This window comes from Solanum pennellii, chromosome 2 (assembly GCF_001406875.1).
Source record: "Solanum pennellii chromosome 2, SPENNV200".
Lineage (NCBI taxonomy): Eukaryota > Viridiplantae > Streptophyta > Magnoliopsida > Solanales > Solanaceae > Solanum > Solanum pennellii.
The window spans coordinates 43,735,942-43,752,203 of NC_028638.1; the positions used below are offsets into that span (position 1 = coordinate 43,735,942).

Consider the following 16,262-nt stretch of genomic DNA (forward strand, 5'->3'; position numbering starts at 1 on the left):
AAATAAATTTTAGAGTTCCTACACACAAGAATTGTAAGAATAGTAAATAAAAGTTTTTCTTGGAAAAAAAGTTAAATTTATATAGAACAAAATTATGGAAACATGAAAAGACACATGAAAGATTGAAAAGTCAAATACTATTAAAATAAATATAAAAGTTGTTAAAATGATAAAAGTTGATTAATTTAATAATAATAATAATAATAATAATAATAATATATAATAAAAAAATAATAATAATAATAAATAATAATAACAATAATAATAATAAAATATGAAAAGAATAATAAAAATAATAAATAATAAAATAAATAATAATAATAATAATAATATATAAAAAAATTAATAATAATAAACAATAACAATAATAATAATATATAATAATAACAAGTAATAATAATAATAATAATAATATAATAATAATAATATAAAATAATATATAATATATAATAATAATAATAAAGAATAATAAAATAAATAATAATAAAAGATTAATAATAATAATAAGGAGTAATAATAATAATAAATTATAATAATAATAAAAATAAAACTAAAAGAAATAAGGGCAAAAAGGTAAAATATTTGGTCAACTTAAAAGAGCTTTTTAGCTAAAAAAAAAAAAAAGAAAAAAAAGCACCCCTTTCCCAGCTTTTAATTTTGACTAAAATAATTTTTTTTAAACTTAAAATAAGTTTTTTTTAACTTAAAATAAATCACTTTGAGAATTGTCAAACACTTAAATAAGTCGAAAACCAATTTCTAAGTCAGTTTGATCAGCTTTTAAGCTAGTCCAAACAGACTCTCTCTTGTACCATAATATCTCTTCATATTTATGATTAAGAGTAAAGATAGAAACAAACAAACTAATTATGTTTCAATTTTCTAAAATGACAAGTATTGTGAAATTTTATATTTATAATAAGGTTTATAAGTTGAATATTCTTGAACTCGATTACTTCACAATGGAGAAAACACAGAATAAGTTTTGCTAGTTATTATCACAATATTCAAGTTTAATTACATCCTTTTTACCTCAAATATTATGGTGAAACAGAGTCAATATTTGAACGCTGGCATTTTAAATAAATATTATTATCAGTAATAATAAAATATGGAGAAATTTAAAGTTAGTAATTAACATTATGTGTAGATGTGAAGCTAGAATGATAGATTAATATATGGTCAAACTTATTTTATGGATAAATAAGAGCAATAATTATGAAATAAATTTACATCCACTATTATTAAGTACATGTTGGATATCACATAAACCTCTTCAGAAAATTTTCTAACCAAACACCTATATGTTAATACCTAATCAAAACCAAATCACCAAACTCTTTTATACTCAATAAAGTCTTAAAAGAGTTTATCTAATTAAAGTGTTTAATTAGTTGGCTTTTGGATTCATATTCTTTCATATGTATGTTTAGGAACAAAATGGTATTGTAGTTACTCATTTATGATAGGCTTATTATGTCCTTTCTTACTTAGCTTCATTTTATATTTATGCCTATCAATTTTGAGTGTGCACGTGTAGCAACTTAAATGTTGAACAAATAGACATACGCGACCTATGTGACATTCGACGTGGCAATTTGAGTCCTACAAAGCGTCCTACACGTGTTATTTCACGTAGGACTCATGTTTCTACTTGATCAACTTTACACAAGTTTAAGTGTTTATTAGTACATATTCAAAGTTCGAAGACATAAATGTCAGATGAGACCAAGTTAAATGACATATTTATGTATTATGAATTTATAATAACTAATGTAAAAATGATACTGCAGGAAAAAATAGAAAAACTTTATTATTTTCATAATAAGTCCTAACTGCTTCAGGTCTTAAGCTACTACATTAGACTGGATTACAGTATCAAATTGCTCCCTTCAAATAAATTCTGCTTCTTGGTTGACAATCCTAATGAATGAGCTATGGATTTGACTTCCGCGATCATTGCCACCTGATCGTTGAGCTTGTTGATGGCTGAGCCAACACCCTGAATTCAACATTCACACAAGTTTCAATAATTTGGTTGAGATGCCTCAAATATTTTGCTATATAAGAAGAATGTTCCCTAAGATTAAAGATGGTGTAAGTAAGGCATTACCACGCCAGCAGCTCCAGCTACGATTGCCATTGGTGCTGTGACTGCACTCAATCCAGATGAACACATGACGGGGATATTGACAGCCCTTGAAATCGAATAGGCAGCTGCTAGTGTTGGTGTTGCCTGTGTAAATGAACAATATCAAAATGAAGTTAATACAACAAATCATCGATAACCATGAGGATTGAAATGACTTCAAGAAGATAGCAGAACTTGATTGTTCCTTTTTCACTTTCAATTAGCATGCTATCAACAGATAGCTTAATCCTTATTACTAGTATAGACTACAAATGTGTTGAGTTACCTTCTCGATTAATCCAAGAACACCAGCCTTTGATGGAGTAGAGCATTTTCCTCCTTCTGTTTGGATGATGTCAACACCTTCCAGTTCTAATTGCTCGGCCAGCTTGACCTGTCAATATGATATGAAGATCAACAAAAAAAAAGTGACTTTTCTTCCATTTGAACTTAGCATGTCATAGGAAAGTGCTTTTTCAAACCTGATCAGNAATCAAAACCAAATCACCAAACTCTTTTATACTCAATAAAGTCTTAAAAGAGTTTATCTAATTAAAGTGTTTAATTAGTTGGCTTTTGGATTCATATTCTTTCATATGTATGTTTAGGAACAAAATGGTATTGTAGTTACTCATTTATGATAGGCTTATTATGTCCTTTCTTACTTAGCTTCATTTTATATTTATGCCTATCAATTTTGAGTGTGCACGTGTAGCAACTTAAATGTTGAACAAATAGACATACGCGACCTATGTGACATTCGACGTGGCAATTTGAGTCCTACAAAGCGTCCTACACGTGTTATTTCACGTAGGACTCATGTTTCTACTTGATCAACTTTACACAAGTTTAAGTGTTTATTAGTACATATTCAAAGTTCGAAGACATAAATGTCAGATGAGACCAAGTTAAATGACATATTTATGTATTATGAATTTATAATAACTAATGTAAAAATGATACTGCAGGAAAAAATAGAAAAACTTTATTATTTTCATAATAAGTCCTAACTGCTTCAGGTCTTAAGCTACTACATTAGACTGGATTACAGTATCAAATTGCTCCCTTCAAATAAATTCTGCTTCTTGGTTGACAATCCTAATGAATGAGCTATGGATTTGACTTCCGCGATCATTGCCACCTGATCGTTGAGCTTGTTGATGGCTGAGCCAACACCCTGAATTCAACATTCACACAAGTTTCAATAATTTGGTTGAGATGCCTCAAATATTTTGCTATATAAGAAGAATGTTCCCTAAGATTAAAGATGGTGTAAGTAAGGCATTACCACGCCAGCAGCTCCAGCTACGATTGCCATTGGTGCTGTGACTGCACTCAATCCAGATGAACACATGACGGGGATATTGACAGCCCTTGAAATCGAATAGGCAGCTGCTAGTGTTGGTGTTGCCTGTGTAAATGAACAATATCAAAATGAAGTTAATACAACAAATCATCGATAACCATGAGGATTGAAATGACTTCAAGAAGATAGCAGAACTTGATTGTTCCTTTTTCACTTTCAATTAGCATGCTATCAACAGATAGCTTAATCCTTATTACTAGTATAGACTACAAATGTGTTGAGTTACCTTCTCGATTAATCCAAGAACACCAGCCTTTGATGGAGTAGAGCATTTTCCTCCTTCTGTTTGGATGATGTCAACACCTTCCAGTTCTAATTGCTCGGCCAGCTTGACCTGTCAATATGATATGAAGATCAACAAAAAAAAAGTGACTTTTCTTCCATTTGAACTTAGCATGTCATAGGAAAGTGCTTTTTCAAACCTGATCAGGTAGGCTTAGCGTGTGAGGCACAGTGACTGATATTATCACTGATGGAAGTAACTTCTTTGTCTCCTTCGTTAGGTTCAGAATCTGAAAAGCATTATCAGCACTGTGAGAAGTAATGGACATCATAGACAAAGATTCATAACCAAAATCAAACTCCTATAATTGTTGCTAGTTCTCAAATCTTTTGATCAATTTGACATTATGAGACTGAAAAGTCATCTTACATACCTGCTCAGGAGAGAACACCAATCCCTTCTCATAGAACGAGTCATAGTTTCCGATCTCAACCTGCACCAGATAACTTTACTTTATGATGAACTACGAAAAGGAACTTACTCCTCTCAATGAAACAGAACTTTATGTTATGCAATCATGGTGCTTAACTATTTCATAGTCTTGCTTATGGTGTTTATGAACGGAATGGAAAAATGATAAGAATAAGTCGTACCATTAAGGCTCCTGCTTCCACAGCAGCTGGAAATGCTGAAGGATCCACAGAAGAAACACAAACCTGCATGCATGTGACACCAGATTTAAGCTAATCTATGCAACTAAAAGAGATACTGGTTGAGGACATAAATGCCTAAAATGGTGAGATTTTTGAACTGACAAGCTCAAAGCACTCCTTGCAAGGAAGATGTAAATTATCATCCTCGGATAGCATATGATTTGTGGAAGTAGAAAGGACCAACAAATATACATGATTCAACCAGAATGTTCAGTAATAACAGAGAAATTGAAAATTGCAATCAGCGGCTGAAGTAGAAGTTAAAGTTTAAGGCACATTTGTCATGAATATTTTCACAAAAAGAACCGGATTTAGACCTGAGAAGTTGTCCCATCATTTAAATTTTGCCTAAGGACAAATCCACGACGAAGGTTGAAATAGTAGATCAGTTGATTATGTTACAGCTCATCCATAGATCAGTTCAAATCTTGCATAATGTGGGCTAAAGGAAAAAACTGAACAAATTTAGACAGACAGGATTTACCGGAAGGGAAGTCAGGCTTATAGCAAGCTTCACCAGCTCAGGGTCACAAGCTATATCTACATGTGTTGCTCCTCCCTATAAGCAGATCAAAGAGCCAGGCTTAGTACATTTACTGAAATTTCAATAACTCCACAACACAGAATCCTAACAATTACAATTCCTACTTAGCCCTTGATAAGAACATACAGTCATAAAGCCTATTTTTTTTTCTTTTGAAAAATGCGAAATTGTAAATCATTGTGAAAGAACACATAAGACTAAACCTTATCTGCAGCAGTAACAACAGAAGCCACGTTCTCTTTGTCCAGATTCTGCAATCCTGCGATAATCTGAAGCAGAACAATGAATCATTAGTAATTTTAACATGATTTTCCTTTGTCCATGTTTATCTTATACACTTGTTTTCTTTTCCTACCTGAACTTCACCATCTATGTATTAAAACGCGTGTGTTAGTCAGATAGGAAAAAGGGAACAACTGGTAGATGGACTATGAAACTCGCTTAAAAAGTGATAGTGAACATGATACCTTTAGTGCTTTTTTCTCATGAAACTCTTTCAAGACAGCATCTTTGGAATATGAAAGCAGAGCCCTTGTGGTACATTTTCTTCTAGCAAATGAAACGCGTTTTGGAAGAACAGAATCACCTAGTAGAAGGGGATTCTGATTTGGTTTCAAAAATACTTGTAATTGGTTTTTGGGAGAAACTGGTGTATACAGTGAGATGCTCATCTTCTTTTTCTTCTTCTTGTCTATGGAGTGAGGGGATAAGAAAGCTATCAGCTTTAAACAAGCTGTGGATATTTTATACAAGGGATAAAACCAAATGAGAAAACAACAAAAAATGCACCAAGATATTTTTGTATGCTAAATAATGGATAACAGGAACTCCATATTTAGTCGCACTCAATATTTATATGTGTCATATACTTAATACTTTTATCCTCTTAACTCATAAATCACTTGACTATGGCAAAGTTACATGATTTGCTGTATAATATACATTGTGATTTGTGAGTAAGTATAAGTGGTTCTGATTGTAGTCTAATAGAGCTACGAGTACTGCCCTTTTAAGATTTTTTGAAGTTACTTGATTCCTCGTGTAAATTTGGCTTCATATATACTATGCTGCCCTTTAAAGGTAAAAACTTTCATTAATTAAGTGAATTCCAGTATTGCTTAAAAGTTTTCTACAATCTTCATAAAAACAAATGAAATTACAAAATTTGGGTCAGGCACAATTTCACCCAAGGTAATTCGCAGTTCCTCACTACTACAAAGTCTACTATTGTGGTAGAGTGGTAAATACTGTTCCATCCTCGCTTCACAAATTCGAACTTAGTCGAACTCCAATGCAGAGACAGGAAAGATAAAAAAAAGTTTACACTACTACGGAATTTTGCAACTGTACATACATTTAGGTTAAAATAAAGCTCGCATAATTTGTTGTAGTTTTACAGTACTGTTTTACTTCCTCCCAATTACAAAAGTATCTATAAAAAGAAATAGATGGTGTAGAAACCCTCGAGCCTAATAGTCATAGACTCATAGTGCTATAATCAAAATAATTAGACAGTGCAGCTATTTAAAAATTGTCTTCACATTCAAACCTGATTTTACCAAATATGATGAGCACAATCTCAACTGCTTCATCAGAGAGATGTTTTCTAGTTTGTGCATAGGCAAGTTGTACTGTAGAAAGTGCTGTTGTATTGCCTTTTCCAGCAGAAAGCAGGACATAAGAATTTTTTGGCAGATGAGGCTGCTTCTCTAGAAAGTATCCAATGACACACAGCTTGCAATACTCTACACAAAATTACACCAACAAAACTACAACACTATCATTGTAAAAGTTTGCAGCCAGATTCAAGACCTTTGGCAATTACCTGAGAAACCATTTGGCATATCTGGCAAAGGCAAAAGGGGGAGTAGGGAAGGGGAGAATTGGCCCTCCAATATGCTAGTAAGTGTTCTGAGGGTTAGCCCTCCTCCTAAAGTCTTGTCTGTAGTATGGAGTTTCATCAATTGTCCTCCTAACATAATCCAAGAAAGGTTGAGGTGTCCGAGGTGAATGTTCGCTTACAGCAGGACTGCTTCGCTCAGGAGTTACAGGTGCAGCTACACTTGGTGTGCCAGGAGGAGCAGATGGTCGGGATCTCACAGGTTGATCCAAGTAAGAAATGAATACAGTGGCTGTGACTATAAGCAAGATGAAACAAGCAGCTGCAGTAGCCCATAGATTAAGGTTAACAATTGTTGCTCTTCTCTCTTCAGGTTCATAGTTAACATTAACTTCCACGATCTGACCAGTTGCTGGGAGTGTAAAAATCAGTTTGTCTTTAAACTTCTCTGCTCTGCGAATTTTGATCTCATACTGTGCACGGCTTCTTCCTTGAGAATCTTCTCCATGTATGGGTCTGACAGCTAGTCGTTCCCGATCATGCCAGTAGATACTCACATCTGTGTTTCCTACAACAGTGAGGACACTCCTGTTAAATTGTGGGGTTAGATTTAACTGCAATGAATCTCCTTCCGTTCCCGGAATGATGAAACCTCCAACAAAAAGTGCTGATGCAGATCCTGAGATATTCTGCTCTCCGATCAGTGATGCCTTAATAGTAACAGCTAAATCCTGTTTAATGCCTCCTGACTTTGGAGTGGCAAGTACCAAACTTTCAGGAGAGTAAGGGAAGAAAAGGCAATATGAATTACCCGTATCAAGATCAACCCACGGCTTCACATAACCAACATAAGGTGGATCAACCAGGCAATCAAACAAGAAAATTGCCCTGTTTTTAGCAGATTTATACTTGTGGCGATAAGCATCATTGAGTTTTACAAGAAAGCTATATCCATTTGCAGGAAGCGGCACATTTGTCAGGATTTCTCTTGGAGCATCAACAGACATCATCTCTGGCTGTGACACCGTAACTGTAGTTTGCAGTTTCATATTCGAACACTCAAAGATAATTTGTACAGAACCTTCCCCTATTGCCTTGGCATGTCCAGATAGCTGGTCCACAGATACAATGCTTGCATTACTAGTAAACCACTGACCAGATACTTGATCACTTAGACCTTCTATGCTGAAGTTAAGACCACTTCCTAGGTGAAGAGTTGGATTCTGAGGATGCAAATGAGCACCAACAAGAATCACCACATAATCAGATTTCTTTGGTTCATTGGCAAAACCTACTCGTACAAGAGCTCTACCATAACTGATTGCTTTGAGATGGACATATCCAGTGCCAACTGCATCCTTGACAGAGATGACATCATGGTAGTTAGTTTCAACTCCAAACGGAATAACATCATGAGCCTCAAGGAAAGGATTTCCAAGCACATCATAATATTTGATTGGAACATCAATTTCAGCACCAATTGCTAATGTGTGAACCAGCAACTTTTCAGCAGTGAAACGTATTTGAGTCACTTCAGCAACCTTCACACAAGAGGCCACCTCAACTCTTCCATCTGACCTATCTTTTGCTTGAATACATGCAAGATTGCCACTCTCTTTTGTTCTTATTCTGCTCCCATCAATGAGTATAGGATCATCTTCCTCCAATTCGGCCTTTCTTCTACAGTCTCCTAATATAGAATAAGTAACCTTACCTATACTTGGATCCCCTTTACTGAAAGTTCTAGAAGCTGAAGGCAAAAGAGCAGACGTGGTATAATGTGGAGGGAGAATCCAAGTAATTGGTGATCCCAGAGCAAGTGGAAGCTCAGACACTACTGACAAGGAAATAGATGCAGTATATGATCTTGACTCTGAAAAAGATTTGTAAGCAACAAAATCACAGGAGAAAGAAACTGTAACATCCGTCTGCCCTGCAGATCTTCCATGCAATACTTGAATAAAACCAAGGTCATTGTCACCCACATATCCTGTCAGTCCATTGCCTTTCTCCCTGGACATGTGCATTCCATGATTTCCAACGTGTAAGCTGTCTGCTGCTTGGAAACTCAACACCTCATCATCATTTATAATCCACTGATAATTTCTGCAAAGTTCATAAAATGAAAATAAATTCCCCTCGGACAGGGAGGGAATTATTGGTATTTGATGGCCAACAGCTAGCTGCTCGCTTTGAACATTTAACATTGCTGAAGAAGGAACACCTACTTTAACTTCACCATATGCCTGACAAATAAAGATATCTCCATTCCTGTACATCTTGGCAACTATGGTGGTGTTTCCAGGTGATGTTGCAGAAACTAGTCCTGTGGCTGTGTGGACCTTCGCGACCTCATTATCCATACTGACAAACTCAATGTATGCACTAGTTTTAGGGCCTCCGCTCACAGTAAGCATGTAAGAAGCCCCTGGTACAAGGAAAATATCACTAGGATCGATTCTAGGTGGTGCATAGACTTCTACCTTAATTGGCTGGCTCAGTATCTCATGTCCAGTATGCTGTCTAGCACTGACATACAGTGTGGTAATCCCAAGGCGCGTTGCCCGTATTCTGAAGTTAGGCACATTCACATATCCATCATCACAGCAGGAAAAATCATCTTCATTGACGAGTTCAATTATATGATCCTCAATGTGAACACGAATATTCATGTAAACATACTGTGAAGGATCAAAAGTATTTCCATCACTTACTCCAGCAAGAAAATCAATGGATAGTGAACTCCCTTCCATAATACTCAATTCTTCTCCAGATGTAATCTTAATCCATTCCATATCTGCAACTTGAACCACAGAGAAAGCAGAAACAGGTGGAGCAAGCCCCACATCTCGAACAGTCACAAGTGCAGTTCCCAAACTTTTAGGAGCCAGTAATAGTTGTACACACTGTAAACCGGGAGCAGGCTGAATTATATCCACAACTTGAGTATCATTTACTGCAGCATCAATGAAGCAACTTCCTCCAGTAATTGACAGGTTCAATTTTGCATCATGATTGAGATACAACAAGCTAAATTCCGGATAGACCCTTAGGGATGAAACAAGTTGCAAACGTATAGCATCTGTAAGATCATGTTCAGAGCCTGGAAAATGTTTAAGAGTGTGACGATGGCTAACAGAATCAACTGATCCAGTAACTGTTGCTCGTACAACACAGAGTCCAGTTGCATTTGTCAAGACCAAGTACTTTTCCCAAGTCGATAGCATTGCTAAATTGTGGATATCATCCCAAAATGCCAGATCATCACAATCTTTAAGCTCCCACTTCAAAGGAAGAGAAGATGAATTTCCAAAAGCTATTCCAGTCTCGCTAATTCCAACAGCTGATAGTCTAACTGTCCGCCCATTTGCTATTGTGACTGGGGAAGTACGAATCATTCCACTGCCACGGTCAGCCTGAGCTGCAGACTGGATCACTTCAACAGAATTAACAGTTTCATCAGCTATTAATGCTATAGATGATGGGAAACCACATGTGAGTGACAACTGCACTTCAGATACAGCAGGCAGAGGATGCCCCTCTCCAATTAAATTCCCACGTATGAAATGAAGCCTAAAGATTCCAAAATCTTGACACTTGATTCTGTATGTGCTCCCATAGCTGGTAAATTCTTGATTAACTATAGCCCCATCTTGAACCCTAAGATTGTGTTCATCCAAACTTTCCACGGATTCAACATATTCAACTCCCTGATCCCATCGAGTAGGTCCACCACGAAGCATCACTTCAAAAGATGTGCCAGGGGTAAGATATAGATGCTCCATATTTTCTATGCGATTATCAGCTTCAGCCTGTACCAAATTGAACCAATAACCACCAAACTGATTTCCATCACTTGCAGGGTGCAAAATGAGAGGTACGAATGCTGCAATACGTGAGGTTGCTTGCAGTACAACAGAACCGCTGGTAGAGTGATCATACTGTTGAAATTCTTTTGACAATGTTGCATGTAGCATCGTCTGACCGGAATTAGCAGCATAGACATAGGTCCATGCACATGCAGGGACATATTTCTCAGAACCAATTGGAAGACTTTCTTGCTTTTCAAGACTGAAGGTCTCAACAGCATCCACAACAATGAAAGCGTCATTTCCAGTTTTCCACTTGATGGACGGGGTAAAAGCATCACATTTGTAGAATAAGTCACCATCCACTGTTTTCAATGTCACAGCAGCTCGAAGATATGAACCTACAGGAGTCTCCACCGGCAAATTAGGCAGTACTATCATTGAAGAAGGCAAACTCACTTCAACAGCTATCGCATCATAATTTAGAGAATCAAAAATCGAGACTGCCTTTATAGTAACTTTTCCAGGCCTTTTTGCCTGAATAATTCCAAAAGTAGATACCGACACAATAGCCATGTCCGAAGAGAACCATTTGTAGTCACCAGACACCATTGCACAGCCCCCAGTAACCTTTAGCTCCAACTCCTGATAAACACCAGATGCCCAAGGAAGAGTAATACTGCCGGAGGCACCCTCCATGCCGAACTTCACCTGGTCACAAACCATAACTTCTTGAACAACCTTGAGAACTTCCTTTGTTTCTTCATGCCCAGTGCTATATGTAAGAGTAGCTGTCAGTTTTCCCAGACCATATGAGAGAGCTTTTAGGATTCTGGATATCCCCTTCTCTCCGACATGATTGGATGAGGGAACTATACTCCAGATTTCTGATGGGTCATCATGCAACTTAACATCATCATTTTCCGTAAGGTAAACTTCTTGTTGTGCCCATGTTCCTTTCGAGAAAACCATTACTTGAATGAGATATTCCCGACCAGAAACTACATACCAGCGCGCCACAGAGGATATTGGTTCAGTTCCTTCTATATGATCACCAGAAAGAGATAGAGGTAATATATACAATGATAAGGAATCTGGGAGGACAACATAGAAAGAAGACACTTGTGTATGACCAACCACCCTAGTATCTTCAACAGTTACTGTTGTTATTCCCAAGTTCAAAGCCTTAGCAGTACCCACCATCCTATCTACCTGAGCAACTGAGGAGTTTGAAACAGACCATCGGTGAAAAGCAGAAGGCAAGGTTACAAGATATGGCATATTCCCGCGGATAACTTTAATACTATAATGCACAACCGCACCAATAAGGACACAAACCGGTGAAGGAGGCTCCAGCGATATAGCTTCTGCCACGGTTAGGACAATTTTATCTTCCATATATTTAACTGATGGTTCAGCCAAATGAACAGACACTATTTCATGGCCAATTTCTGTCCCCTTCACAACATAAAGATCAGAAAACACACCACTATTTTCAAGCTTTGTTTGGATATCTAGGTCACCACATAATCCACCACAATCACTCAATGGAGAGTCCTTCAAAGGGATATGGTTCAGGTGATGAGGCAATCCATCAGTTTCAGGCATTAGGTCCCACATGAATTGTATGCCCACCAAAGACGAGAAAACATTTTCTGAAAAATCAGCAAATACATATCAAACAAATGGAACTATTACCACTAAAAAATGAAATAAAATGGTAATAATGCATGTATGGAGATTTATGGGGTTTAAGATATAACATGCATCACATAAAAAAAATTGGGAGAAAACTTTACATTTATTACCTACAGGATACTTCTATGAGCATTTAGTTGCTTTACAGTACTAGATAAGTCTTTAAGACTGTTTCAAACCCTTGTTTTTATGTTTGGCTAATCTGCCCACCAGATAAAAGAAGGAAAAAAGGATGATAGTCTTTAATCCTAAAGAATTTTAAGTGAATGTCAAGATGAATAAGATTTATAGGTGGATTTTCATTTCTTATGATACAGAAAGAATTATGTACTTTTTTTCATATAGATCATATACAAGATCAATTTTATTATGAAAATGTACAATATATACTAAATTCTGTAATATTAGTTTTTCTTTTGTACTTCTACTTTATAGGATATAATCAGGACACATTAGAATATAGGAAATAGGAACACATCAAACAATAAGAAACAAGCCTCTTTGAAACAGGGAAGAATATGAAAAATACCAGTTTCAAAATCCTCTTTAGAACAGGGAAGAATATGAGTTACTTTTCTGAGGAATAAAGTGAAACCACACAATAAAAACCATATTTTTGGTTGAGGGTATGGTTCCAGTATAAATATGGGGATCAGTCACTTGTAAAACACATGAACTGAAGATCCCAGCCTAAAGTAGCAAAAAGTCATTTTCAGCTAAAGAGTCTGAGACACTATTTCCAGAAATATCTAAGGTTATCAAAAAAGTAGGGCAACAACTAGCAATCAAGGACAGTTACACGTTTGGGAAGGGAATTGCACAGTACAAGTGCACTTTCAAATGATGGCTTTGAGGAACAAGCTGAAAGAAATATACAGTCTACTAAGCTAGAAAATGGCTCCTACTTTTTTTCGGATGCTATTTAAATTATGAAATCTTGCACACTTTTATTCTTAGGCAATCAACTGTTTGCCGTCTGTCCAAAAACTAAAGTAATAACTAAAACTAATCAACATAAACTATCAAAGTAGAGAAGTACCTTCAGTATCAAAGGCACGGACACGTAGAGTAGCCAGGCCATCAAGGTCAAGCTTGATAGAACTATGGAATATCTGGATCCTAGAGAAGATGTCAATGTAAACTTTGCATCGGATAACAGCTCCAGTGTGCACGTCTGTCGCATAGACAGCAGTCTCCTTCCGACCACTATAAGAGGCAATTGACTTCAAGCGGGCACTTGTAGAGCACTGATTACTCACATTGTACTCAGGGAGCACAGCTAAAATGTCGTGATGATCCCATGTCCTAAATCCAAAAGGCAGACACACGGAAAGTAGAGCGAAAAATATTAGTACAAATCCATAAGAAGAGTTTCTAAGAAGTAGAAAGTTACTTAAAAGTTAAACCAGCATCAACTTTTCACAATAAGAGGTCAGAGTATCAGTTGTCATTAGAAAATCAGGTGATGAATCATGGTTTTAAAGTGCTCAATAAACTTCCAATGGCATGAGATTTGTTCTATAAAACATAGAGCACAAAAAAGAAGCAAAAAACATTATTCAAGCCTGAATAATTTTGCATCTAATACCGTTCCGTAATACTATCAAAGTAAACACTTAGCAATATATGTTACTATTGATATCCTTTGTAATCATAAACTATTCAAACTTCACTTATCATGGCTCTTGAAACCCCCAATAACTTCCTATTAATAGCCTATTCAGAAAAATGGATCACCCAGTATCAAAACCTCAGCTCCCAAAAGAAGGCAAGACAAACAATCAGCAACAAACAAAAAGACCAGCATAAACTTCAAGAACTAAACAGAGAACAGAGCTAAGAGAAAGCCTACATAGCTCAAAAGTTCACTGAAATCTATCACCTATACTCGCACAGCTAATACACCAAACTAAGCTCAATAGTTCCTTCAAACGTACCACCTATACTTTTATAGCTAATACACCAACATTAAGAGCAATTTGCACATGAAGTTGTAGCCTAAAACCGTCCATGTAGTTTGAACGGAAACCACCTGAGACCAGGCATAAGCAGATAAGCTAAGTAATTCTTTCTCATATATACTTAGGTTATTACATTTGACAGGATAAATTAGTCTAGGTGCAAGCAAACTGACTCGAACCTCCCATACAGAGTCGGAATTAGAAACATACCATTTGAAGCAACCATCACTTCCTTGAAGCCTGTACTCAACTGGATGTGTCATTTTGGGAGGCAACAGTATGTTGACATCGGCAATGTGAGGACCAGTCGCCGGAAAAGGAGAAGTCAGTGGCAGAAGCAGAAGAAAAAGCAGGGAGAAACAGTGCAACATTTTCAGGTGAAAAATGAAAACTAAGCAAGACCATCAGACTGGAAGTGAAGAGCAAGTATGAGAGTTTAGGGTGATTGAAGCGGGAAAATTTGGGGCGAAACCCGAGGTAACTGATTAGGGTTTTGCAGAGAGTTTTGGAGGAAGCTAGTGGGGGGAGTCAGTTTACACGTCGGACGCGATTAACGACGACCAGGTTATGGCAATCTTTCACATTAATTAATTACTAGTAATTAATTAATTAGTAGCTTAATACTTTGTCTAAAAGTACTTTCAACCTTTCTATGTTTATATATATATGTCTCGGTATTTAAGTTTATTATTGTATCTTTATTTAAAAGCATTCAACTTTTGAATTAATTTTTTAATTAATCAATATACATAAATTAACAATTGAATTTTCCTTGGTCAAATTCATACTTTTAGGAGTGTTTGGTTTGAATACAAGCTATGATAGATAAGTTATACGGAGATTATTTTATTTTAAGTGTCTAGTTTGTTATACTAAAAACAATATGTTTTTCATATGTTTTATGAACATTTGTTTGTTTACAAAATACCCTTTAAGTGTGTGACAGTGATGTATAAAAAAAGATTTAAAGAGATATACTTGTCATTTAGTAATATTAATCTGGGATAAGTTATCCCGGTAATTATTATACCATCCAAGAAGAGGAATAACTTATTCCACTAATATTTATTTATTCCATGATAAGTTATTCCAGACTTTCCAACTAAATTAAATGATACTATAATTTAATTCCAAAACTATTGGGTGTTATCCTTCACACCAAACGACCCCTTAAGGTTAATAACTTTCAAGGAAAAAATTGAAAAAATAATGTCACTGATGCATTAATTTTGTAAAATAACAAATATTAACGATTATTTATTTTTAATAAGTATGATATATAAATAGAAACAAAAAGAATTATTATTTTTTAACCTTAAAGCATTGTGCTAATTTTCATCATAGACTATATAAATATAAAGATTAAATTTAATGTTTAGCAAACAAAAAAATCATATTTGTATATTATAACTATATTTTGTATAATTGCGCTCCACTGTGGCTATTAATATGTATATTTCAATATATATATATATATAAAAGAATCAATTGTATAATCCATTTCGATATACATATATGAAAGAATCAATTGTATAGTTTATGTTTGTATAAAGCGAGAAAGAGAAAAAGACAAAAGAAAATTGGGCAGGAAAAGATTTGCATTTGTATAATTATAAGTGTATAGGACGAAAATATATGTATTTGTATTTGTATATACAATTTTCTCTCGCTTTATACAAACACAAATACGTTTTATACATTTGTGCTTGTATAAAGTGAGAGATGCGAGTGAAAGTGGCAAGCGATCGGGAAGGATGGCGAGTGAGATTCTATGGAGAGAGAGACGAGCGAAAAAAAAAAATATATATATATATATATATAATACAATTTTCTCTTACTTTATACAAACATAAACGTATTTTATACATTTGTATTTTTATAAAAGTGAGAGAAGGAAAAAGAGACTGCCAGCAAAAAACGAGAATTGCGAGTGAGAATTTCAGCGAGAGAAGCGAATGACAACAGTTTTTCACTGGT

At 35.4% G+C, this 16,262-nt stretch overlaps 2 protein-coding genes across 2 annotated transcripts; both read right to left on the bottom strand.

Moving 5' to 3' along the window:
- Positions 1-3,094: 3,094 nt before the first annotated feature.
- LOC107011659 (uncharacterized protein ycf23-like) lies at positions 3,095-5,735 on the bottom strand. Its single transcript, XM_015211242.1, has 9 exons — positions 5,445-5,735; positions 5,181-5,246; positions 4,918-4,992; positions 4,374-4,436; positions 4,154-4,213; positions 3,920-4,009; positions 3,724-3,831; positions 3,420-3,542; positions 3,095-3,308 (listed from the first exon to the last, which is right to left on the bottom strand). Exons 1-9 carry the CDS (start codon positions 5,646-5,648, stop codon positions 3,177-3,179), a joined length of 921 nt encoding a protein of 306 aa, XP_015066728.1. The 5' UTR covers positions 5,649-5,735; the 3' UTR covers positions 3,095-3,176.
- Positions 5,736-6,286: 551 nt separating this feature from the next.
- LOC107011173 (nuclear pore complex protein GP210) lies at positions 6,287-14,850 on the bottom strand. Its single transcript, XM_015210560.2, has 3 exons — positions 14,496-14,850; positions 13,364-13,629; positions 6,287-12,281 (listed from the first exon to the last, which is right to left on the bottom strand). The coding sequence occupies exons 1-3, from the start codon at positions 14,654-14,656 to the stop codon at positions 6,877-6,879; spliced, it is 5,832 nt and encodes a 1,943-aa protein (XP_015066046.1). The 5' UTR covers positions 14,657-14,850; the 3' UTR covers positions 6,287-6,876.
- Positions 14,851-16,262: the final 1,412 nt, after the last annotated feature.

Excerpts from the sequence above, each read along its gene's own strand:
- LOC107011659 (XM_015211242.1), bottom strand. The coding sequence starts at position 5,648 with ATGAGCATCTCACTGTATACACCAGTTTCTCCCAAAAACCAATTACAA. Across the intron at positions 5,247-5,444 it reads ATGAGAAAAAAGCACTAAAG|ATTATCGCAGGATTGCAGAA; the intron begins GTATCATGTTCA and ends GTTCTGCTTCAG. Across the intron at positions 3,832-3,919 it reads CGCTAAGCCTACCTGATCAG|GTCAAGCTGGCCGAGCAATT; the intron begins GTTTGAAAAAGC and ends TCATATTGACAG.
- LOC107011173 (XM_015210560.2), bottom strand. The coding sequence starts at position 14,656 with ATGTTGCACTGTTTCTCCCTGCTTTTTCTTCTGCTTCTGCCACTGACT. Across the intron at positions 13,630-14,495 it reads AGTGATGGTTGCTTCAAATG|GACATGGGATCATCACGACA; the intron begins GTATGTTTCTAA and ends TTTTGGATTTAG. Across the intron at positions 12,282-13,363 it reads CCGTGCCTTTGATACTGAAG|AAAATGTTTTCTCGTCTTTG; the intron begins GTACTTCTCTAC and ends CTGATTTTTCAG.